This window comes from Eriocheir sinensis, chromosome 1, assembly GCF_024679095.1.
Source record: "Eriocheir sinensis breed Jianghai 21 chromosome 1, ASM2467909v1, whole genome shotgun sequence".
NCBI lineage: Eukaryota > Metazoa > Arthropoda > Malacostraca > Decapoda > Varunidae > Eriocheir > Eriocheir sinensis.
In genome coordinates, this window is record NC_066509.1 from 15,203,582 (window position 1) to 15,228,875 (window position 25,294).

The window sequence follows — 25,294 nt, forward strand, 5'->3', positions numbered from 1 at the left end:
CTTACCAAAAGCTCTTTCATCCACAGGAAATGTCAAAACTTTACTTTTTCTAATTCTTCCAGAGACTTCTGGCAGCTAGACAAAAATATCTCCTCCAATTTCACTTCTTCATCTTTTCCTCCTCTCCTTAACCCTGACGGCAGCACTGCCATCTCATCTATCTCATCTATCTTCTCTCAAACTTTCTGTAAAAACTCCACTCTGGACGATTCTGGGCATATTCCTCCTACTCATCCCCCTTCTGACTCCTTTATGCCTGTTATTAAGATTCTTAAGAACGATGTTTTCTATGCCCTCTCTGGCCTCAACTCTCTGATGGCTTATGGACCTAATGGAGTTCCTCCTATTGTCCTTAAAAACTGTGCCTCCGCGCTGACACCCTGCCTGGTCAAACTCTTTCGTCTCTGCCTATCAACATCTACTTTTCCTTCTTGTTGGAAATACGCCTTCATACTGCCTGTGCCTAAGAAGGGTTCCAATCCCTCAAACTACTGTCCTATAGCTTTACTTTCCTGTCTATTTAAAGCTTTTGAATCAATCCTTAACCCTTAGAGTACGGGTGGCGATATATTTCTCTGGATGCTGTGCACAGGGAAAATTTAGACATTTAAAAGAGGTGGAAATGGTGTTTTTTTTTCTTTGCAATAATTGTATATATGTATTGTATATATGGTGGTGTAATAAAACTTCTCTCCTAATAATAATAAAAAAGTTATGACAGCCGAAAATATTGCGCATTTTCTCGTGGCCGTGACACGTCGCGTGGAAGCACCACACACACACACACACACACACACACACACACACACACACACACACACACACACACACACATGCGCTGGAGACGAATGAGAATGTGTACGGATGCCAGATGCCTCCACCATTCTTCGGAGTCAAGAACTGGCGGTATATTTGAAACGTAGGGAGCATAGAGTGTGATGCTTATATATATGATCCCCGTACGGGTGGGGCGTGTGATAGCGCATTTATATGTACGATCGCCGTAATCTAAGGGTTAACAGGAAGATTCTAAAGCACCTTTCCACTTCTGACCTTCTATCTGTTCGCCAATATGGGTTCTGCAAGGGGCATTCTACTGGCGATCTTCTTACTCTCTTAACTGATTCTTGGTCATCTCTCTTAGCTGTTTTGGTGAAACTTTCTCAGTTGTGCTAGACACATCCAAAGCTTTCAGTAGAGTCTGGCACAACTCTTTGCTTTCTAAACTGCCCTCTTATGGCTTCTATCCTTCTCTCTGTTCCCTTATCTCCAGTTTCTTTTCTGGCCATGCTATCTCTGCTGTAGTAGACAGTCACTGTTCTTCCCCTAAACCTATCAACAGTGGTGTTCCACAGGGCTCTGTCCTATCACCCACTCTCTTCCTGTTATTCATCAATGATCTTCTTTCCATAACAAACTGTCCTATCCACTCATATGCTGATGACTCCACTCTGCATTATTGAACTTCTTTCAACAGAAGACCCTCTCAACAGGAATTACAAGACTCCAGACTGGAGGCTGCAAAACGCTTAACCTCAGACCTTGCTATCATTTTTGATTGGGGTAAAAGGAACCTTGTGTCCTTCAATGCCTCAAAAACCCAATTTCTCCACCTATCAACTCGACACAATCTTCCAAACACCTATCCCCTATTCTTCGACAACACTCGGCTGTCACCGTCTTCAATACTAAATATCCTCGGTCTATCCTTAGCTCAAAATTTCAACTGGAAACTTCACATCTCCTCTCTTACTAAATCAGCTTCCTCGAGGTTGGGCCTTTCCTTATATAAGGGCCTTGTCCGCCCTCGTATGTAGTATGCATCTCACGTGTGGGGGGGCTCCACTCACACAGCTCTATTGGACAGAGTGGAGTCTAAGGCTCTTCGTCTCATCTGCTCTCCTCCTCTTACTGACAGGCTTCTACCTCTTAAATTCTGCCGCCATGTTGCCTCTCTTTCTGTCTTCTATCGATATTTTCATGCTGATTGCTCTTCTGAACTTGCTCTATACATGCCTCCCCCTCCCGCGGCCCCACTGCACACGACTTTCTACTCATGTTCATCCCTATACTGTCCAAACCCCTTATGCAAGTGTTAACCAGCATCTTCATTTTTTCATCCCTTACACTGGTAAACTCTGGAACAGCCCTCCTTCATCTGTATTTCCTCCTGCCTACGAATTGACCTCTTTCAAGAAGAGTGTATCAAGACACCTCTCCATCCAATATTGACCTCTCTTTTGGCCACTCTTCACTAATCGCTATATGAGAGCAACAGTTAGCGGGCTTTTTTTTTACATCTTTTTGTTGCCCTTGAGTTGCTCTTTGTGCTGTAAAAAAGAAATAATAATAATACCTGTTGGATGCAACATCTTACTGTAATTGTTTTCTGAATATTGTATTGCATGGAGTAGGTCTAACAGTAAATATAATGTCACAAATGATGATGAAATATTTTGGGAAAAGACCTTGAGCCAAAGTAAATTTTAGTCATGGAAACATAGGCCCTACTGCTGTTAACTTTCCATTTGCTTTTGGTAGGTCCTTCAAGGAAAGCTTTAACAATGCATGCCATACTGTCATTGTTGAACTCATTGTATCAGGTGGCAGCAAAGAGCTAGGCATTATCACATATTGCACAAGGCAAAGAACAATTGATATGGAATAATTTACAGGTGATACATATGAGCTTCACAAGATATCATCTTCCAATCTCTATTTTGTGATTGGGAAGCAAGGATTTGGGCAAGACAACTGCCACTGCAATCCATACCAGGTAAGCATGAAAAATATTTATAAGGACTAGTTTTCTTGACATTTTGCATCAGTAAGTGACAAGAAGCACACCACAACAACATTCTATTACCAGTGTATTAGAAAATGAACTCTACCCTCATGATAATATTTCAGTCTTTTATTCAAGCACATGAAAATGTAAATGGATTGTGAGTGACCAGTCACTTTAGCATTATCATATTGAAATAATTCCTTGCAATAAATGTTACCTTTATTTTTTTCTTTTCATCACAGGAAGAGGAGCTATTAGAGTGTCATGACACGTGCAAAATGGAATGTGAGTGCCCATGCAAGGCAGGACCAAATACCCAGCCATGTCATAATGCCGAGGCAGATATTCACAGGTTTGTTATAGTATGCATTAGCAGAATGAAGGCAATGTAGAAAGTAAACATGATTATTGTGAAGCATATGTCGTACATTATTCATTTTTTTTACAGTATAATTGTGATCAAGAAATTTCAAATGACTTCCTTTTTATAGATAGTTTTGTTAGATCTCCTTTTAAACCATATTTATCGACAGACAAACTGAAGCCTTGCAAGCTATTTCTTGGAAAAAAAGAAACCAAAGAGATATACTATTGGGGGAGTGAGAAGAAAGTGAGAAAGTCAGTAGATGATGAGTCAACTCATCTTGTCTGTGCCTTCTTCCCACGTCTCTAACGTGATATTAACCCTCTTACACTCCACAAGTTTCATTATTTTTTTTTTCAGTACCTTGTCCGTTGGAAAGTAGTTAGGGGGAACTTGCAAAACCTTGCTTAGGAGGCAGATTTTTCCATTAGAAGCTCATAAGTAGGCATATAATATATATCAATAGATTCACAAGGATATTATCTATAAAGTGATTACATAAAAATTTCATAATGAAAATAATTTTATTATTTTTTTTGTCATGTAAATAAACACAAGTAAGAAGAAAAGACGTTCCTAATGTGACAGCCCCGGGTTCGACCCCTGGTCATCACATGTTGGAAAATAAAAAAAAGGGAGGAAGAGGAAGAATAGTGACGCTATCATTCCTCAACCTCAGAGAGAGTGTACAGCTGGGTTCGATTCCCTGCTGTGTTCCCTCTCTGTAAGCTGCCACTAGGAGGTTGTAATATGGCACAACCCCCAAAGCCTGTAAGCGAGGAACGGCGGTTCTATGAACCAGGTGGAATGGAACCAAACTAACTGTTTAGTCCCCAGACTCTCCCTGCCCTGGTAGGCCAGGTAACACTTGACCTTAACAACTGTCCCACCTGGTACATAGATAGTGTCCGTCGCTCCCCAGCTTACTATGGGTTGTTCCTTGAGGTAGATGGTATCCTCAGTCCAAAGTTTGGTAGTGTGGGGTCGTGGTTACCTTCTGAGGTCGTGGCGGGGGAGATTGCGAGACTGCACCATAGGCTAGGAAGGCTGTGTGGTTAATACAGGACATAGGCAGAGTACAATTTATTGCTTTGTTTCCCAAGTTCCCTTCCCCCTAACAATAATCCTCACTTCCGATGGGAGTGTAGCATGTTTTGGTTAATACAAAATGAAAATTTGAATACAAAGTTCAAAATATCCACCACACAAAACCCCCTACCTAATAGTATAACTGAGGCTATGGAGCTGGAGTCACAGGCGTAAGCCTCTTCCAGAAAGTCGTCTATGGTTCTATGGTTCTAACCATATCTTCACTAGATGAGGGAAGTGTAGCATGTTTTGTTTACAAACGTGAAAACCTTTCTTCTAATCCCTAACATTCCTATGGATAAATGCTACACACGAGAGAGATGAACATATGTAGGTATAGATCACAGGGCTACCGCCCGATTGGCTAGACAATCCGATTTCAACTTCCTGCATCGGCGTGCACACACAAAAAAACACTCATAAAAAAATAGGAAGAAAAGAGTTTAGTATGAGGGAAAGATCAGACTGTTACAGCTAACGGGGGGGGTTCACTGTTAGCCCCTCGTCCACACAGCGGGTGCTCCTTACCCATTTGACACAATATCCTCGGCTGGTGGAGGCCTGAGAGCTACACAATATGCTGTCGTGCCTTGCCTAAAGGGGGGTTTTGGAGCCGTGCACTCCCATCACAAGCCTGCTGGTCTCGTGGGCGGCGGCAGGGACTTGACTGGCTCGCCCTTACCTTTTCTCAGCCCAGGCACTCATGACTGAGGGCATGACCCTCGTTAACCACTGGCGTCTGGGTCCATTCCCGACTCTCAGTTGGGTGGCTTCAAGATGGCGGGCACTCGCCTTCCCTACCCCTGGACACCAGCCTTCAGCTGTCTCTCACCCACTTCACCTGCGCCGCACGGGAAGATGAAATCCAGAATGAATCACTAATGAACGTCGGCTAGGGCTATCTCTCACTCCCAGGCAGCCGTATTCTAGCGAGCTGGAGCTTACCTGCACCGCACAGGAAGATGAAATCCAGAATGACCCGTGCCAGCCATAGTGGTTGCCTCGCTACCTTCCCTCTGACGTGGCCTTCAAGGTTCCAACACTTTCCCTTCTCGCCTTTCAGCTTGGTACATTAATCTATCCTTCCTCTGCCTTTCTGAGGTTGTCTTTTTGTGTGTTAATTCTGAACTTAATTTTCCCTTATTTTCTAAGACGTAACGTATAAAAATATATAAAAATATATGGATACGAGTGGATTTATATCAGGGGTGCCAACCCAAGCTGTGGTTCGTATTTCTCGTTCTCTTCTCGTTCCTACTTATAACATATTAACCGCTACAGGTATTGTTTCGGCTGAGGAGAAACTGGATCCGGTAAATAATCATGGCCATGTACAAGGGGGTATTCCCAATTTTCCCAGCTGTCTTTTAACTGGCTTTCGCGTTGTTGGTATGCCAGTGGGTATGTTACACTAACATCATAACTCAAAACTTCTCCCATAAATATTTTACAGGCTACACTTCATCTGAACCTTCTTTTTATAAGTTTTACAATAGTAGTTTTGTTATTTTGATATAGCAATTAGATATCAAGAAAATGTGATAAAACTAATAACAACATGCTATCTCTGATGATTCAGTCACCCCCCCCCATGTCAGTGTAGCAACAGTCCATAACTAATATTAAGGAGAGACTAAAGTATTATTTTTATAAAACTTATGCTCATTTGTGACTCACAAATACTGATACTCACTAAAACTTTCTTTTCTATGAATTTAAATGAGTATTTTTATGCATTCGTGTGTCAAGTGATCTTTTGCATGAAGACATTTTGACTCATGCATTTTGTGTGAGTGTTACTTAAGGCACTAGCTAGAGTGCACAGAAAGTTAGTGCATATAATGGAAAAGTAGTATTGATATTTGTTTGTATTTTATTAGTTACCCAGTAGACACTACATTAAATGACTGCCCTTCCTTTTGATGACCTCTTGCAGCTTTTAGAGGATACTGTGTGGTATGTATTGAAAGTGTTCTGTGTTCTTTTGATGAGGTGTAGGGTGAGGTGGACACAACCCGTACTACTAGTGGGAAAATATTCATTAAAAATCTGTATTTGCCCTAACAGGCAAAACAAAGAGTGCATAATACTCTGCAGGATATGGGCTTCCCTTATGAGTATCTGTTGAGCTTTCCCAGAGAATATTATTTTTCCATAGGATTTTTTTTTTTCTCCAATTGCTGTACGGCTTGTGACCAGGGGGTCATGGCTCGTACACGAGCTGTTCACGGCCCTAAAGTTTCATGACCTTTGTGCCAAATTTTTGACAGGCGGCCCTGATGCTGCATTTGATTTCGACCCGGTAATTGAACGCCTCCATAAGGCCCGTACGGTCTGTCTGAAGGATGTGCTTGGGCTTGTAGTGGCGAGGCATGTTGAGGAGAGTTCTGAAATATAAGTCATCACTTACATGGAAAAAATACTTTTAATAAAAATAAAAATAAAAATAATAATAAGCTATAATGGACGACCCGTACACATAGTACGGAATGAGCACGAATATATAAATTTTTAAGATTTTTTAAAAATATTAACATGAATCCTAAAATGCCCTACACTTTATACAACAAAGTATATTACACAGTAATGCTACACATGTAAAAAAAATAATGAAAATGCAGTCATATACTAATATCAAAAATGTCTTGTCAACTTTGCATTTAGATATTTCACTTTAATTAGCACTTTTCACTTTTTTGTGTTTAAAACATTTACCAATGTCACTTCAACAAAACAGGACTTGTTCCATAACGTTATCTTTATTTGTCTATTTTCTGTGAATTAAAAAAAAAAAAAAAAAAAAAAATTGCATCGACTAGCTGTAGGACTCATGAACTACCCACATGTTTGTTTACGGGATTCCCACGAACACAAAAACTCAGCACAACAATATCTTTCCATGCTAATATCTTTTCAATATGATCATATTCGCCATGGAAACCTTCACCAGCAAAGTCACGACATATTCACAATCACCATACACTATACTATGAGGCAAGAAAATTACATCAGACAACACAAAAATTAAAAAAACTCACCAAGCATTGTCAGGTATGAGGCTTGCGGCACAAGATGGCTGTGTCAGCTGTTGGTGTTCCATTTTCTTTCTTGGAAAGGGAGACCTTCCTCAATGTTTTGCTTTGACAAGACGGCCTTTGTACATCTCATGACTGTACAAGTCATGTCCACCTCACCCTATATCTTTCTTCATCAGTGCTCACATTTTCTTTATGGGATTTAGATCAAGACTACTGCCAGCGCAGTTCTAGAGGAATGATCCCTTGCAGTCTCTTAGCAACAGGGTGACTGAACGAGCTGTGTTACATGGTTTCCCATTTCGCAAAAATACTTTGAGCTTTGTTTTCTAGCACATCACACAGAAGCTCCAGATAGCTATTTTGGTTTACTCATTTTTTTAGAGAATAGCTATAACTACCCTGTCTTGCCCTATCCCATCAATAAATGAATGAATCCCATGGCATGGCAAAATCTCAGTGTTCTGTGACCTTTGATGTGTGCTTGGGATCATGGGTGTCTGTGTGGCTTTCAATACACCCCATTGTATTCACTTCCAGTGACTGTAAATATAGTTTCTTTGCTTCATAGGGAGAGTTTTCAGCCTTTCTGAGTTCAAGTCCTGCATCTCTTGGCACACGTGATTTTTTTGTCCTTTACAGTTGCAATCATGAAATGTTTTCATCTGGCAAAATAACACTTATAGACCAGTTTTGTCCTTAGTTTTGGAAGTACGCCTTCATACAGCCTGTGCCTAAGAAGGGTGACCGTTCAATCCCTCAAACTATCGCCCTATAACTTTACTTTCCTGTCTATCTAAAGCTTTTGAATCAATCCTTATCCTTAATCAAAAGCATTTTTCCACCTCTGACCTTCTGTCTGATCGCCAGTATGGGTTCCGCAAGGGGAGTTCTACTGGTGATCTTCTTGCTCTCTTAACTGACTCTTGGTCATCCTCTCTTAACTGACTCTTGGTCATCCTCTCTTAGCTGTTTCGGTGAAACTTTCTCAGCTGCGCTAGACATATCGAAAGCTTTTGATTGAGTCTGGCATAGGTCTTTGCTTTCTAAACTGCCCTCTTTCAGATTCTATCCTTCTCTCTGTTCCTTTATTTCCAGTTTCCTTTCGGCCGTTCTATCTTTGCTGTGGTAGACGGTCACTGTTCTTCCCCTAAACCTATCAACAGTGGTTTTCCACAAGGCTCTGTTCTATCACCCACTCTCTTCCTGTTATTCATCAGTGATCTTCTTTCTATAACAAACTGTCCTATCCACTCATACGCTGATGACTCCACTCTGCATTATTGAACTTCTTTCAACAGAAAACCTCTCAACAGGAATTACAAGACTCCAGACTGGAGGCTGCAGGACGCTTAACCTCAGACCTTGCTATCATTTCCGATGGGGGTAAAAGGAACCTTGTATCCTTCAATGCCTCAAAAACCCAATTTCTCCATCTATCAATTCAACACAATCTTCCAAACACCTATCCCCTATTTTTCGACAACACTCAGCTGTCACCTTCTTCAGCACTAAATATTCTCGGTCTATCCTTAGCTCAAAATCTCAACTGGAAACTTCACATCTCCTCTCTTACTAGGGATGGTCAAAGTACGGGATTTGGGGTAATCACGGGTACGGGTACCCGACCTGGCCTACCCGAGATACCTGGGACCAGTACCCGGGTATATACCCAATATCCATTAGAAACAAATACCCGCCAACGTGCGGTGATCCCGGGATCAAAGTTGAGACGATTACTGAGAGGGTGTGTCAGGGTGAGTATCAGCGTGATGCTTACCCGGGGCACCCGGGACACTGCCGAGTGTCTGTGCCTCTGTAAGTAGGGATGGGTAGCGATCCTGTGTGACTGACTGGCTGGGTAATACTGCATAGTGTGTATGTACTAGTGTATAGCATATTAACAGCAGGAATAAGGCTAATTTTCCTAAGGTTATTTATATCTTCTTCCACTTAAATTACATCGGATTTTTTTTTTTCCAAGAATAAGGACCATAATTTAAGTGAGAGCCGTTACAAGGTTACACAACATTGCCAGCTTGTCGTACTCTGCCTCTTATTGATTTCCGACCCCAGAACGGCTTTCATCACCCAAATAACTGCATTCATATATGGTTATCCTTAATATGGTTAATTATTGGTGCTTCTTGTCAATAGTTATAGGGCAAAAACCGGTAAATATGCGGCTCTTGAGTACGATAATCTGGTAACGATGCACTGGTACGCATATCCGTACTCTATACCCGACTGCTTGCCTTAATAATATTACAGAAAATACCTGTCACGATACCCGACAATCTGAGTTGGTCCCGGGTACCCGACTGGCTACTTGGTACTCTACTACCCGGGTACCCGCCCGTCCCTATCTCTTATTAAATCAGCTTCCTCGAGGTTGGGCGTCCTGTATCATCTCCGCCAGTTCTTCTCCCCTGCACAGATTCTTTCCATATATAGGGGCCTTGTTTGCCCTCGTATGGAGTATGCATCTCACGTGTGGGGGGGCTCCACTCACACAGCTCTTGTGGACAGATTGAAGTCTAAGGCTCTTCATCTCATCAGCTCTCCTCCTCGTACTGACAGCCTTCTACCTCTTAAATCCTGCCGCCATGTTACATCTCTCTCTATCTTCTATTGATATTTTCATGCTGACTGCTCTTCTGAAGTTGCTAACTGCATGCCTCCCCTCCTCCCGCAGCCCTGCTGCACACAACTTTCTACTCATGCTCATTCCTATACTGTCCAAACCCCTAATGCAAGAGTTAACCAGCATCTCCATTCTTTCATCCCCTTCACTGGTAAACTCTGGAACAATCTTCCTTCGTCTGTATTTCCTCCTGCCTATGACTTTGACTTCTTTCAAGAAGAGTGTATCAAGACACCTCTCCATCCGAAATTGACCTCTCTTTTGGCCACTCTATACTTATCACTATATGAGAGCAACAGTTAGCAGGCTTTTTTTTTCTTAACATCTTTTTGTTGCCCTTGAGTTGCTCTCTGTGCTGTAAAAAAAAAAAAAAAAAAAAAAATGCAGTCAGGAAAGGTTTTCATTTGGCAAAATGATGATTATAGATCTAGTTATGAAGAAGCTGCTGCACATTTCACATTTCTAAGTAGTTCTGGGCTTTTTCTTTGATTTCTCTGGCAGCAGTTAGTCTTGGACTGACAAATGCTGAGAAATCAACTAATTAGTTTTTTGGGAGATGATTCTGGATCGACCTGCCTTTGTTTCAACATTGAATGGTGTGTCTTCAAGTTTTTAGTGCCTCCCAAAAGATCTAGAGAAAAAATAAATGTGCAAAGAGGAATGGAGACTAAATTCCAAGCATTGAAGTAGTGTATCAAAAGAATTTTCTTAATTATATTTAGATAGATGGATAGGTATGAATGCAAATGATGGAAGACATGTTAGTTTCTTAATTGCTTTACATTGGATCATATAATTTTGGTATGGTACTGCATTTTATGCATATTAATAATGTTTTACTGAGCATAGTTCCAGGTGGGTTCTTCCTCCATGCAAGCCCAGCGACCCGTCTCTTCCCACTGCCAGCAGTGTCACACTAAAGGAGCTGCAGGAGTTGAAGCCATGCAACAGAGGTGATGGCAAGGAAGAGAAGTAAGTCATTGTTCTCTGCTTTGTTGGGGCACAGTATCCTTCTTTTAAGTGCTTTAGATTTATTACAGCTACCAGTGCCACTATCCCATTATCCTTATCATCATTTAATAATAATAATAACAAAAGTTTGTTTTTAATATTTGGCAGCCATTAGGCTGAAAATTCACAGATAATAAATCTTATGGCTAATACAAAGACAGACACAAAAAAGAGTAGGGGGATGGTTAGGGAGGGTAGGGGAATACTAAAATAGAAACAAAATAAGTTGGGGGATGGTGCAGTGGGGACAGAGAGGATAGCATCGAGATGCTAATCCATTGGGTTGACAGGACTATCACTTCTGCACTGCTTATAATGCGCAAAATGATTGGCACTGCACTATGCTTGTAGCAGTTAGTGCACAGCACACTGAGGGGGTCAAGTTTGTTATTACGCCTGATGAAATGGGTCGGGGGAGGTGCATTGGGTAGTAGAAGGTGGCGATGGTGAGGGTTGTGCAGCAGGTCCTTGTCAAACTTTCTGAGTGTGGCCTAGTGCCTGTCAGGGAGCCTCGGCAGACTCAGAGTGGTTAGGGCATTTTCTCAGGTATGGTAAGCACGGCCTAAGAGGACCCTGTATGCCCGCTTCTGAACCCTCTAAAGCTGCTGTTTTTGGGTGAGGGTGAGAGAGGATGACCATGCCAGGGAGGCTTACATGAGTTTAGACAATACATGTGTGTATATAATGTACAATTCTATAGCCACTACCCCCAGTGCCCTAAGTCTTCATAGCATGTACAGCTGGTAAGAGGCTGCTCTGATTGTGTTGCTGATGTACTGCTTCCAGTTGAGCTGGTCTTCCACCATAATGCCAAGTACAGTAGTTTGGTGGCCTGGACTACCTGGAGGTGATGGGGGCCAACTGAGAGGTGCAGAGGTGTATCACCATGGTCTTGGTGTGGTTGACTGTGACACTGTTGTCCACCATCCATGCTTGAAGGCTGTTGAGGGATGCTTGAAGTGGTGTTTAGTTTGGAGTCCTGCTGTTGACGGGGGTGCCCATTGTGCTGTCGTCAACATACTTCCAGCTTTGCGGGTTGTCCACGAGGGCCTCATTGATGAGCACCAGGAAGCAGAGAGTCAATTTTAGTGCTTTGCAGGATGCCACATGTCATTTGTTGAAAGGAGGAAAACTTGAGAGCAAACTACTTGCTGGTGACTGCTGAGGAAATCAGTAAGTCACATGACAAGATTTACATACATTTACATAGAAATTCATACCACACTGACCCTATGGTTCAGACTAGGTGGTCGACCCTTAAACCTACAATAAAGGTGAAGCCCTGAGATAATCAGGCAGCCACATGATGAGGATGAAGCCCTCAATGGGCTTAGTAATGACAACAGTGTGGTCTACAAGGTCAAATACTTTCCTGAAGCCAATAAAAGCCTTGACAAGGGAGGTGTCATGTTTGTCCAGGTGGTTGTGTACAAAGTCGAGGAAGCTGACTGTTTCCTGTAAGCAAAGGGTATAGAAAAACGTGTATATACACCAAGTTAGCTAACACTGGTTATAAGACCGATTTGTTTTAAGAAAAGCATCATTACTACATTCTAGTAAGCAACGGAAATTTTTATGTTCATAATGTAATTCAGCACTTCCTCTTTTCACCCTTTCTATATGCCATCTGATCTATCAAATTACTGTATTTGTGGCCTCATTTTAACTCATATTAAACATACTCTTCCTCATCAGGGTCTTGCTTTCAGTGTTATTATAAGCAAGTCTATAGTATATTCTTTGAACTTGATGGGATTGTAATAATAATGTTGCTCCACCAGAGATTCCAACAAAAAGGGATTTTGTATGTGGATAGATAACTAATGCATGAACTTTTGTGCAGCTTCACTAAGCTCATCATTAAGGCATTGTTCATTACTGGTTTGGTGATTCTTTGTATTGCAAACTGAATCCTGGTTTGATGGAGGTATACAAAATCAAAGTACCTTTTGCTATGAAAATTTTATTAAAACTAAATATCCCATTAATGTCTTGCACACAAGTTGCAACTTGATTTTGAAGTAGGCAATGTATCACTGTTGAATTATGTTAAAATTATATGTATTTAATGGCATTTCAAACTTCCCACGCTTCACAAAACAGTATGGTGAAAATATTTATACAAAAAAAACTTGTGCAAAAATATAAATAACATCCTTACAAAGCTTCAGGTTAATGCAACAATACCCAAGACAGTTTGTAAAGGATAAATACCTCCATATGGCATATGTCAATACACTAGTCTAATAATGCAACTTTAGTATGACTCTGTAATAAATAATGGTGCAGAGGCATAAGTTGCATGTTAATTTCTTGCCATTGGTATCGTCATATTAACACTAAAAGCTTGATAATATGACTGAACACTTGGAACCAATTCATACATCTGCTTTTAAGAGTACGAAGGGGACATATCATCTTTTATTAATGGATATTCTTCCCAGCAGTTACTCAGTCGTGAAACTTTTACAAAAGGTAAAAAGATGTGGCGTATCCCTAGTGAAACTAGATATTCATAATACTTTGACAAATTTAACTGGAATGTTGCTAAAATTGTGCAAAGGAGATAAACCTAAAAATCTGAAACAGGACATTTCATGAGGTAGACATGGGAAGTGTGTTTACATTTTCAAGGAATGAACACATTGTGAAAAAAAAAAGCTGTTTCAGGAATCCCATGTGGGGCTCAACACACCTCCTTGCAGACAAACTCAAAAGGAATAAGTTACTCTGAAGTGCTCCACTCCCTCATGCCCACGGGTTATCTCCCAGTTCAGAACTGCCACTAACACTTGTTACTTAAGATGACACACAGGGTTATCATTCATGAAAGTGTTGTAAACATAGGCATTGATTACTTTCCAAAATCAAAATTTTAAACATTTTAAGAAACTGAAAGGTTAAACAATTTGCAGTTATCATTTTGTTCAGATTTGTTTAGGTTCTATGATTAATGTAAAACATTCTGATGACTTTCAAAACAGTAATTTTGATTTTTTTAAATTCCCAAGATCAGTCATTCTGATATATACAGTAACATGTGTATAAGCTTAACCCCTTCACTCCGGCGACGCCGACGTCCGACGTCGTCACCATTAGTCCTCTTCTAAACCTCTTAAGAGGATTAAGAGGAATTTAGAGGAGGATTGAGAGGTTTAGAAGAGGATTAATCCTCTTCCATTTCCTCTTGACCCTTTCCATACTGTGATGCCGACATCTGTGTCACAGATGGAAAGGGTTAAGTTATGAAAACTAATACTGTATGTAACTAGAACAGAGGTTCTCAATCTTTTTTCAGTGATGGCACCCAGAACTTCTATAAACCCTTTTGTGGCACCTCTTTTTCACCTCATGAATTAACTTCTTATACACAACTGCACCTGTTTAAATTACTTTAATGAATAAAAATTATTATCCATACTCAAACCAAAATTAACATATGGTACAGTACATGCCCAAACAGAACTCATCAGTCGAATTAGATTAAGAGTTATAAATGCAGACTAACATAAAAAGAAGAAAAAAAGAATGGTTCAAAATTCATGATGATCTTGTGGCACGCCTAGGCACTGTCCGCGGCACCCAGTTTGAAAACCTCTGAACTAGAAGATGCCATACAGCCTCTCTCAGATGTATTTTCTGAGAAACTTAGTGGGTCTTCAATGATCATTGACACCATTCAATCCATTGGCAGATGTGATGCCATTTGAGGCATTAGCAACCTTGGAGGTGGCAGCAACATTCTTCTCCATCATTGGTTGCTCCAACACGGAAGCTGCAAAAGGTTCATCTTTGGCATAGCCATCAGGATTCATGGTTTGCCATCTCCAGAAGTCTTCACCTGAAAAGATGTACAAATTCCTTCACTATTTGCTAGTTTTTAAGTAGGTACATTGGGAATAATTTGTAAAATAACACTATAAGGGTTCTAAAAGCCTGTAGTTTTTTAAAACCAACAGTTTAGATGAAAATTAATTTTAAGATGAAATATGAAGCACAATGTCCTATTATTCATTTGAAGTATTCAGTTTAATATGCTCCTATAATACAGGAGGTTGAGTTAGGCAGGAGGACTCTGACCATTATTGTCCTTAGCAGGATTTTTCTTATATTTTTCCCTTGAGCTGCCTTCTTTGATTGGAAAAAATAAGTCCAGTTTGGGCAATCACCCATTTTTTCACTTCACAAGTAATTGAAACTAACTTAGTCTTGCAAACATACCATCCCAAAACCTGCATTTTACCTTTTAACCCCATAATGACGTTGATACCGCTGGCGTCATATAGTTCTATCAGACGTGGGTAACGAGTATGACGCCAGAGCCGGAGAGCGAGAAGCTATCTGGAATTTGTAGGCCGCGCATAACTAAATCTGTCGATGCTAAGTGACTAACTGGCACCTCTTTTGCCCCTTAGCACCACTCCGTGCTAAAAATAGCCTACAGTTCCTGCCTACGCATCATTGCATCTGCAGAGCGATTATGTTCCCTCAGCCGTCCTGTTCCGACGGTCTTCCTTTAGTTTCTGCTTGTTGTGTGTGTGCTGAGCATAGTCTTGACACCTCCACTGATATACGTGATGTTCTAGATGAACCAGTACTTGTTCACAGGAGTGTTTGGAGGAGTGGGAAGCAGAAGTTGGATTTTTGGGGGAATCATGGAATTACAGCTAAACGGTCTGTCCAAATCATAAGCCGATTTTACAGTCGAGTTATACGGATGCTTACAGCTTACAGCCCGTTGATAAAACACCAGAGGACAGTACTATAGAACACTTGAGCATGAGTACAAATACTGATCAATTAAAAATCAACATATCCGTCACTTATAGGCCTCCAGGCCAATCACGTGAGGATGATGAAATAATGTATAGCGTTTTGCAAAGAACTCTCCGAAACAGTGATGCATTGATTTTGGGTGATTTTAATCCACCGCATATGGACTGGCAGACTCTCACGGGATCCGAGGGGGAATCGCACAGGATGTTAGACTTCGTTGAAAATAACTGCCTTAGCCAAATGGTTAGTGAACCAGCGCACGATAATAATATTCTTGATCTTGTATTAGTAACCCAAGAGAACTTAGTTGACAATGTTAGCGTTGACGAACACCTTGGATCATGCGATCATAGACTGGTGCGTCTCGACATAAGAGTTCAAACAAGGATTGCAGAGAATAAGGTATTGGTTCCCAATTTTAAAAGAGTGGATTTTGAAAGAATAAGACAGTCATTAACGAACTTTCAATTAGTATCCAACATCAACGTCAAAGAATCTTGGCAAGGCTTTAAAGCTCGATTACTAACTGATCAAAATAAATTTGTGCAATCTTGTGAAAAGCGCCAAAAAGTAAAAAATCCTCCGTGGTTTAATAATGAAATCAAACTTGTTCTCCAAAAGAGGAACTTGTTATATAGGCAAAAGAAAACCGATAGCTCTACTGAAAACAGTACACAGTACTACGAAGCAAGACGACAAGTCAAAAGTTTAATCATACAAACGAAATGGAGGTACGAAGTAAACATTGCGGTAAATTGCAAGTCAGATCCTGAAAGTTTTTTAGATATATAAACAACAAAAAAGAGATTTGAAGTGGGATTGGCCCATCAACAGATAATTTGGGCAATATTGTGACACAGCCAACGCATAGCGAACACGTTAAATTCTTATTTCGCCTCGGTTTTTAATAGTAATTCTACCGATAATGCTGGTGTTCCTAACACTATTGAAAATCCCAGTCATACCCTCCCTGACTTTGAAATCAGTACAGATGAGGTTCTCAAAGCGCTGCAGTCACTTAAAACTAACACAAGTCCAGGACCTGATAAAATATATCCAAAATTACTTTAAAGAAATATCAAGAGAGATACTCAGACCTTTAACAATGCTGTTTAATGTCTTTGCACCATGGTATCATTCCTAGTGATTGGAAAATGGCTAATGTAACACCCATTTTCAAAAAAGGCGACCGAAAATTACCGGATAATTACAGGCCAATCCAATCAGCTTAACTTCAATTATTGGTAAATTATTTGAGACAATTATTTGAGATAAAGTAGTTAACTACTTATAGTGTAATTCGCTAATCCTGCTGGACTCGCAACATGGTTTTCGTAACAACAGATCTTGTTTGTCGAATCTATTAACGTTCTATAACAAGCTTTTTGCAGTCTATGATGTTTCTAAATCACTTGATATTATTTATTTGGACTTCCAGAAGGCATTTGATAAAGTTCCACACTTCAAGTTGCTTCATAAAATCAAGGAAATAGGCATTGGGGGTAAGCTTCACGAATGGATCAAGCACTGGCTAAGCAATAGAAAGCAAAGAGTTGTAATAAATGGAGTGACTTCTGAGTGGATGCCAGTCACTAGTGGTGTCCCCCAAGGCTCTGTCCTAGGACCCGTTCTCTTCGTCATTTACATCAACGACATTGACCTTGGTCTCAATAATTTCATTAGTAAATTTGCGGACGACATGAAAATCGGCAATGCGGTATTTACGGAATGTGACAGGCGGAGCCTACAAGAAGATTTGTGCAAAATATCAGATTGGTCAGTAAAATGGGAAATGCCTTTTAATATAAACAAGTGCCAGATTCTGCAGGTTGGATCTAGAAATATAAAGGACTATGAAATGTGCGGCGTTAAAATTAAAGGCGTTCACTCAGGCAAAGATCTTGGTGTCACAGTTGCGTCTAACCTCAAGTTTTCCCAGTAGTGCAACGAGTCCGTTAAAAAAGCAAACAGGATGATGGGTTTGATTAAGAGAAATTTTTCATTCAAGAATAAAGATGTTATACTACCTTTGTATAATTGTTTCGTCAGACCTCATTTGGAGTATGGCGAGTAGTTTTGGTCTCCCCACCATGCGAAAGACATTACTAAATTAGAAGGTGTTCAGCATAGAGCAACCAAGATGATTCCTTCATTAAGAAACAAACCCTACGAGGAAAGGCTAAACCTGTTTTCTCTTGAAAAATGTCGCCTCAGAGGAAAACTGATCGAGTGTTTTAAAATACTTAACAGTTTTACCAACGTGGATGCGACCAAGCTGTTTGTGGTGGATGATTCGACGCGAATGAGAAATAATGACGCTAAACTCAAATGTAGACAAATTAATTCAGATTGCACAAAATTCTTCTTCACTAATGCTGTCGTTCGAGACTGGAACAGATTACCACCATCAGTGGTGCAGTGTAACTCGATTGCATCGTTTAAGAATAATCTTGACCGCTATCTCCTCCATCTAAATGTTCAATAGGTCAGTTTCAGTGTTATGGTGGCCGCATAACAACTGTCACTTAGGTTTAGGACAGACCACCTAGTTTAGGCCTTAGGGCCTGTGTGGTCTGGTTATCCATGTAATTTTCTCTCTCTCTCTCTCTCTCTCTCTCTCTCAAGGCAAGGTTTACGCTCTCTCCAATTATTTTTATTTCTGTTTTATATTACGGTAAACTGTGGTTGGCAGCTGGGGGGGGGGGGACAGCATCACTGCCAAACTGCTCTGGTGTTGATTCAAGGCAAAGGCATCCATGAAACAACAATGATCAAAATTAATGCAGTCCCCGTTTTCTCATTTTCTTCTGCATGTCACTTGCCTTGCTTCCAGTCCAGTTTTGATTCATGGCATGGATAAGCAATGATCACGCAACTTCGATCAGTTTTCTTTCTTGTGTGTGTCGCTTGCTTCACTTTAGCAGGGAACGCCACAATTCAATACTACAAAATAATTAGAAGTGGTGTTGTGTGTTCTGAAATATCATCGGGGGTTCAATTGATGACATGGCGTCTGTTGATGTGGTGATGCTAATAGCCAATGCGACTCTGCTACTAGACTTTATAGCAAGAATATATTCGCCTGCACTGTCAACTATTCTCATAACTTGAAAAGTAAACCGAAGAAAAAGCTGTTAGCGTCAGATTCTCAGACCAAGCCCAGTCTCGTGCCTGACCACCCAGCCCAACCTTGTACCTTATCTGCTTTCCATTTGGACTGGATGGACCGAACCTAGCCTTCTGCCACCATCTGGGCTTCTACTTGATGACTCCACATCTTTCTTCCAGACCTCTCTCTAACTCACAGCTAAGTAACAAACTAGTGTTGGCCAATTCTGTTTGTCTTAGCCTGAGGTAGGAGTACAGGAGTATAGCAGGTAATTCACTCAGAATAGAAACAGTGAACTCGCCACCAGAAGAAAATAGAATTTTATGTACAGTAAACCCTCGATGTAATGGACCCACTTATAACGGATGACCCCTTAGAAAATCAAATACCAATACTTTACATTTAAAATCCTTAATATTTGCTGGGACCTACCAGAATTGGTCCTTCTTATAGACTTGAGGGTACTGCTTAGAGATGTAAGCAAACATGGCAGAGACAGCGACATTCAGAGGTGTAATGGGTATAAAGTTTGTGCATCATATTTCTCTAATTATTATTCTACATCATAAATCTAGTTGTTGTAATATTTGAATACATTTTTAAAACATAAGGAAGTGTGAAATTTCAAACGAATGTGCTCCATGGTTTGTTGAACACGTATGTAGAGTAAGAATGTTAAAAGATAAGCGAAATATGGAGAACAGGCACTTGTAAATATTGAATAATAACCTATCTTCTCAATATCTCATCAATATTATCCATGTATTGTTTGTGTTTATCACTAGAAAAATAAACTTTTTGGGACATTTTGAGGCTGATATAGAAAACATTGGGAGGGGCTATAGCCTGCCTTGACCCCTCTAAATTAGGCTTTGGCAGTCATGACGTAGAAGAAAGCTCAGATGAAGATTTTGTTCCCTTCAGTGAGAGCTGATGAATCACTGTTCTGCACCCTCACTGACATGGGGCCTGTTTTTTTCTAAACAGCAATGGACCATATTGGCTGTATAGGCAGCGCCACATGTGGCCACTCAACTCCAAGCTAAATTTTCCATAAAGTTCAAGTTATAGACTAGAGTGCGTCTGAGGCTGTCTCAGGGATACACGGCCATGATGCTGCCGTTCCCCCAAGCCGATGATTGCACACACTTAACTCCTACCCAATTTCAGTTTTTCTCCATGTCAAATAGTAGAGTCAGGAAATCAGGTAGGAGTAAAGTGTGTGCGGTCGTTGGCATGGAGTGGTGGGGGCACCAAGGCCTTGTATCCTGGAGGCAGCCTCAGATGCACTCTAGTACATAACTTGAGTTCTATGGAAAGTACTGCTTTGACAGTTCACCGAGTGGCCACATGTGGCACTGCCTGTATAGCCAATACGATCCATTCTATACCTTTAGTGGTAGAGAAGAGGTGGCTATTTTGCCTCAAATAAACTCAGTTAAAGGTAAACCACATCGCATTGAGATGTATGAATTATATAACTGATAATCTTTTAGACATACATACTTGTCACTGAAGCAAATATATTTGCAGGGAAACACAAAGCATAAAAAGCTTAAAAATAGATCTTTATTTTTCTGTGTCAGAAGGATATTAATTTAATTGAAATTGAAAATTATTTCACCAGTGTTGCTAATTTTAGTTTTATTATTATTTAATGTTTTCTTACTATCAAACTAAGTGTGAAATTGTTAAGAAAAAAGAGCAGAATGTTCCATTTTCTTCCACTATAAAAATGAACATTCATAAAAGTTGAAATATGTTAAAGGGGAAGTACATTCACAAAAGTTGAAATATGTTAAAGTTATATACTAATATAAGCGGTTTTCTATTTCCAAGCTATACTTCCGCACAGCAGGACTGTGTTTTACTGTTTATTTTGCATTTTACAACATTTTTTATGTGTAAATGAAAATATTAATTAGCCTTGGAAGTTCATTATTGGTACAAAATAAACAAGCATTTACCACATTATGTTTCATTATGCTTTTCTTGATGTCTGCTATAAAAAGCATTAACAGTGAAAGAAAGTTGTTAACTTTCATACAGGAGAAAAATTACACTGAATGCTTACTTTTGTTAAGTCATCATTGTGCCACCAGTATACCAACTCCCAAGGAAGGAATGTAATCAGTGGTGCACTGGTGGCCCAAGACGTAGGTAACGTGTTAAAGAGGTCACTCTTAGGTAGGTTAGGTTTGGTTAGTTTCAATTTATTCGGCATATAGTGTGGGACGGCGGAAATATGCAGCGCAAGATGGGACAGGGAGGCAGCTAGGATGGGCCGCTGTTGCGAGAAATACCTCCTCACAGAAATAAGTCACTCTACTGTCCACCATGCATGCGCACTGGGGGAATATACAGCAGGAAAAACATTAATTTGCCTAGTTTTGATTTAGTTTGTTCACTTGTGATCTTTGTGAGCGGTGAGTGATTTATAGAAACAGTAAGCAAGTTGAACCTCTCTTTGCGAGCTATTTTGTAGCTGTGGCAGTGGGTGTACAACAGGCATTGAAAAGTCAATCATTTAATGACCTGTGACACAGTTAGCAGATTATTTCATAATAACTGCCAGTGCAAAATTTAACCCATACCCATACCTGCTCGTCACACCAAGTAGCCATGGAGTGAGTGGCAACACTGTTCTACCAAAACACCTGCTGAAAGTACCTCAAAGTGTTTGAGAAAGGTGTTCACCTTGCAGAAGAATTCAAATTTAGGAGAAGTTATGTTGCGGTAGGGAGAGCATACCACGTGAATGAGAGCAGTGTTTGCTGTATCTATCATAGTGTAAAATAAATTCTTGCCGCAGTAACTGCCGATGCTCCAAGAGTGCTGCAAGAGTAAAGATAAAGACCGTCCTTTTACTAAGCCTCGTCGTTGCTATGGTAACGGCGTCTCACTCACAGCAAAATGGCGTATGCTGATCTTCCTGCCATTGCGTTTGAGAGAGCGAGTTGAGACATCTCGGGCACCCAGACCACCCCTGGCGATGTTTAACATGCATTACTAGCTGTCCTGGCTGATGAACTCCTTACAACAGAAGATGAAAAGGAAGCTCCAGTGGTTATGGTGGTACAGAGAGATGAAATGCAATGGAAACACTTATGTGTGTTTATTTGGGCCGCCATATTTGGTGATGACGTCATCACAGCACGAAGACGCTCCATCTCTCAAAGCCAGGAGCCAGTGGACGTGCCAAGTTGGCAACTTGTGCTGCCGCGTCACGCGTTTGAGAGCACTCGGGACGTTCCGATAGTCCCGATTCCGATTCCCTCTCAAACGCAGCCCAGGGAGTGTTTCTATGGGAAGCACTAATTTTATACGGATTTTCGAATAGTACGGGGGTCCTGGATCCCTAACCCCCCTACTATTTGAGGGACGACTGTACTACCATAATGAAACACTTTTCCTGTGCCAAGAGATGGTGATTCACCACTGCTTTAGTAAAAAGAGCAGATAAAGAAGGCATGCCAAATCTGGCTTCCCCTGCCCTGGTGAGGGATAGTGTAGCACATTTAATATTGGAGTTTTCTCAAAACTAACTTCTGTGGAGTTTGCCCTTTCTATTATAGATGCCTCATATGTGTAGACTTTATAGTAGATTGGTCATGAAAGCTGGTGGAGATAATCCTTCTGGGAGGGGCTCGCAGACTTGGTTTCATTGTTTGGGTGATGGTGCTGTGCACTCATTGGCCAATTTTTAACTTGCTCTAATGTGCATGAAGTTGACTTTGTATTCCCACCAAAACCCTTTTTGAGTTGTAAGGTAGCTTTGATTGCAACGATAGAAACTATGCAGTAATACCCTTATTGATAAATATTGACCTTTTGAACTATTATAGAAAAATCTGAAACAACATTCTTAACAAAACTAAGTTGGAACTGCACATAAACATACAATTTCCAGCGACTGAAGCTGTAAGCTTGATATTTTTAGTGCCTGTTAACCCTTAGATTACGGCGATCGTATATATAAGTGCGCTACCACACGCCCCACCCGTATGGGGATCATATATATATAATCATCACACTCTACGCTCCCTGCGTTTCAAATAAACCGCCAGTTCTTGACTCAGAAGAATGGTGGAGGCATCTGGCATCTGTACACACTCTCATTCGTCTCCAGCGTGCAGCCTACCAAAGGCCACAGATCATTTTCCACTCTTGTTCGGAATACATCTGTCATGTCTCGTGACGCGTCAAGCAGTTCCTCTGCTCCGGGCGGAAGTAGAGTGCGGGCGAATTAAAGTGACAGTGACTTTGATGACGGCTATGGTAGTAACACTGACAGAGGAGGGAGGGGCAAGTAGGTTGAGAGAGAGAGAGAGAGAGAGAGAGAGAGAGAGAGAGAGAGAGAGAGAGAGAGAGAGAGTGTGGGGTGCTTCCACGCGACGCGTCACGGCCACGAGAAAATGCGCAATATTTTCGGCTGTCATAACTTTTTTATTATTATTAGGAGTTTTATTACACCACCATATATACTAGATGAATATACAATTATTGGAAAGAAGAAAGACACCATTTCCACCTCTTTTAAATGCCTAAATTTTCCCCGTGCACAACATCCAGAGATATATATCGCCACCCATACTCTAAGGGTTAAGGATAGACTTCTTTTTCCCTACTTTTCCTACTATTACAAAGTGCTAGGCTAGTCTACACAATGTCATTCATTAACTCATTTATTGTAAGATTTTTTGGTATATTTTTAGTCCTGACTTAGTCCTAATGTGTAGTGATTTTATGTTGTCATAATGTAAAAATTGGCTGCGAGTCCATCCCTGAAGGATTATCCCTGCCAGCTTTTGTGACACTGACTATAGTGGTTGGCTATATATGCAGACTATTGTACCATGTTCCCCATTCTCTAGCCCTCCTCCCAAATGGCACATACACACACACACTTTTTCTTGCTCTCTGTTTGGTAAGTAGTTAGAATGGGACCCTTTGCTCCAAAGCAGAGAATTCAGATATTTTTCAGATTAGAAGAAAACATGAAAAATATTTTAAATACTTTTCCTTTTCATTACATTTGCCTAGTATAATATACAGGAAATGTTGAAAAGTACTCTACATTCCCACATCCTGGGAATGGAATGTGTATGTTAAGCTTTGTATTCAACACACGATCACTTATCACTTCAGAAACTTAGTGACAAATATAGTTCCAAGAGTTTCCATGATGCCAATGTTAGTAAGCTCAAGATAGATGTATCTACAGACAGAGGAAAAAGGGAAAAAGACTAAGCTTTAACTTTAATTACTTGAAAGGAAAATTCTAATTCCTTAAAAGATTAAAGGCTTTGTGATGACATTGCTACTTGCCCACTAGGTGAAAAAAAAAAAAAAAAAAAAAATCTACATTTGATATGTTACTTTAGCATTCACCAATGAATGAAACAGACACTCATAATTAGTTTGAAAGCCTATTGACACAGCATTGCATCGATGGAGTAAGCTGTAAGTGGAGTTGAAACCCTAACATCTCCTTTTTAACTGGGTATTCAGAACTGAATATACCCTAAAATGGAGAACCAGGTGTATGTGAGGCAAAGAAGATCCACCAAAACCTAAATATCATTACTATAAAATCATCTCATACACCTATTTTTATATGACATTTTTCACCATGTTTACCTGCTAATCATTTGCAGTCATTTTGACATACAATCCAACAGCCATTCTCTCTACCTTTGAACATAAAGTAAAGAATCAATAATCCAAAAATCTCGGTAGTTTAAATTCGTAATGTCGGGAAATTATGAACCAAACCCAACAGCTTAAATTCTTGAAACAAGAAATCATATCACATGATAATGAAGCTCTGAGTTCTGGATGACATGAATCAATAAATTAAAAAAATACAAATAGGCAAACTGATCTCATAAACTTGTACAAGTCAAATCGTGATCGTTTGTTTTGTTTGTCTGGGGCATCAAACCAGTCAGCATCAAGAGCATAACAAAGCAGAATTAGCTTTGTGCTTCTTTTTACATAAACATTCCCTTGGACAGTGGCTAGGAAACCTAATTTGCCACCTAAAACAGTGACAGGATCTGCTCAAAAGGATGCTACAAATATTAAGCATGTAATGTCATTACACAATAAATTAAAAGTTTCAAGATAATTGCAAAGTGGTACAAGTTTGGGATTGAATTGACTATAGTCATCTAGCTCAACACTAAGTTAAATCATCCATTAAGCATTCTATTCATTAAGGTATGCAAAAACTACCTATAGTAATGTTTCATATTACTCATACACATATCTATATACTTAAACTGAGTAAAGATGCCCCAATAGATAGTTTGAAAACAAATCAAATCACTATTGCTAATTGGATTACTGGACTTTTAAGCCCCATCCGAAATAGGCCCAAAGTTATGCAATGTTTTGCAACTTGCTACAGAAACCAGTAATGCCGGCAACAGGGCCCTACATGTTGGAAAGTAGGGTAGTCACCCTTCTGTTTGAA

General features: G+C 40.2%; 2 protein-coding genes across 9 annotated transcripts in view; one reads left to right on the forward strand and one right to left on the reverse strand.

Annotated features, from left to right (window-relative positions):
• LOC126995435 (uncharacterized) overlaps nt 1-12,730 on the forward strand; it is a 121,706-nt gene extending 108,976 nt beyond the window's left edge. For all 8 annotated transcript variants that reach the window (XM_050854986.1, XM_050854996.1, XM_050855002.1 and 5 more), the window contains 3 exons: nt 2,676-2,776; nt 3,031-3,140; nt 10,770-12,730. In XM_050854986.1, coding sequence (XP_050710943.1) covers nt 2,676-2,776; nt 3,031-3,140; nt 10,770-10,896 — 338 coding nt within the window. In that variant the 3' untranslated portion in view covers nt 10,897-12,730. The remainder of the gene's footprint in view (nt 1-2,675; nt 2,777-3,030; nt 3,141-10,769) is intronic.
• Nucleotides 12,731-12,878: 148 nt separating this feature from the next.
• Nucleotides 12,879-25,294, reverse strand: part of LOC126995487 (UDP-glucose 4-epimerase-like) — a gene marked incomplete at its 5' end in the record, with an annotated part of 31,019 nt that continues 18,603 nt past the window's right edge. The window contains 1 exon segment of the mRNA XM_050855071.1: nt 12,879-14,772. Within this exon segment, the coding sequence (XP_050711028.1) occupies nt 14,591-14,772 (182 nt within the window). The 3' untranslated portion in view covers nt 12,879-14,590.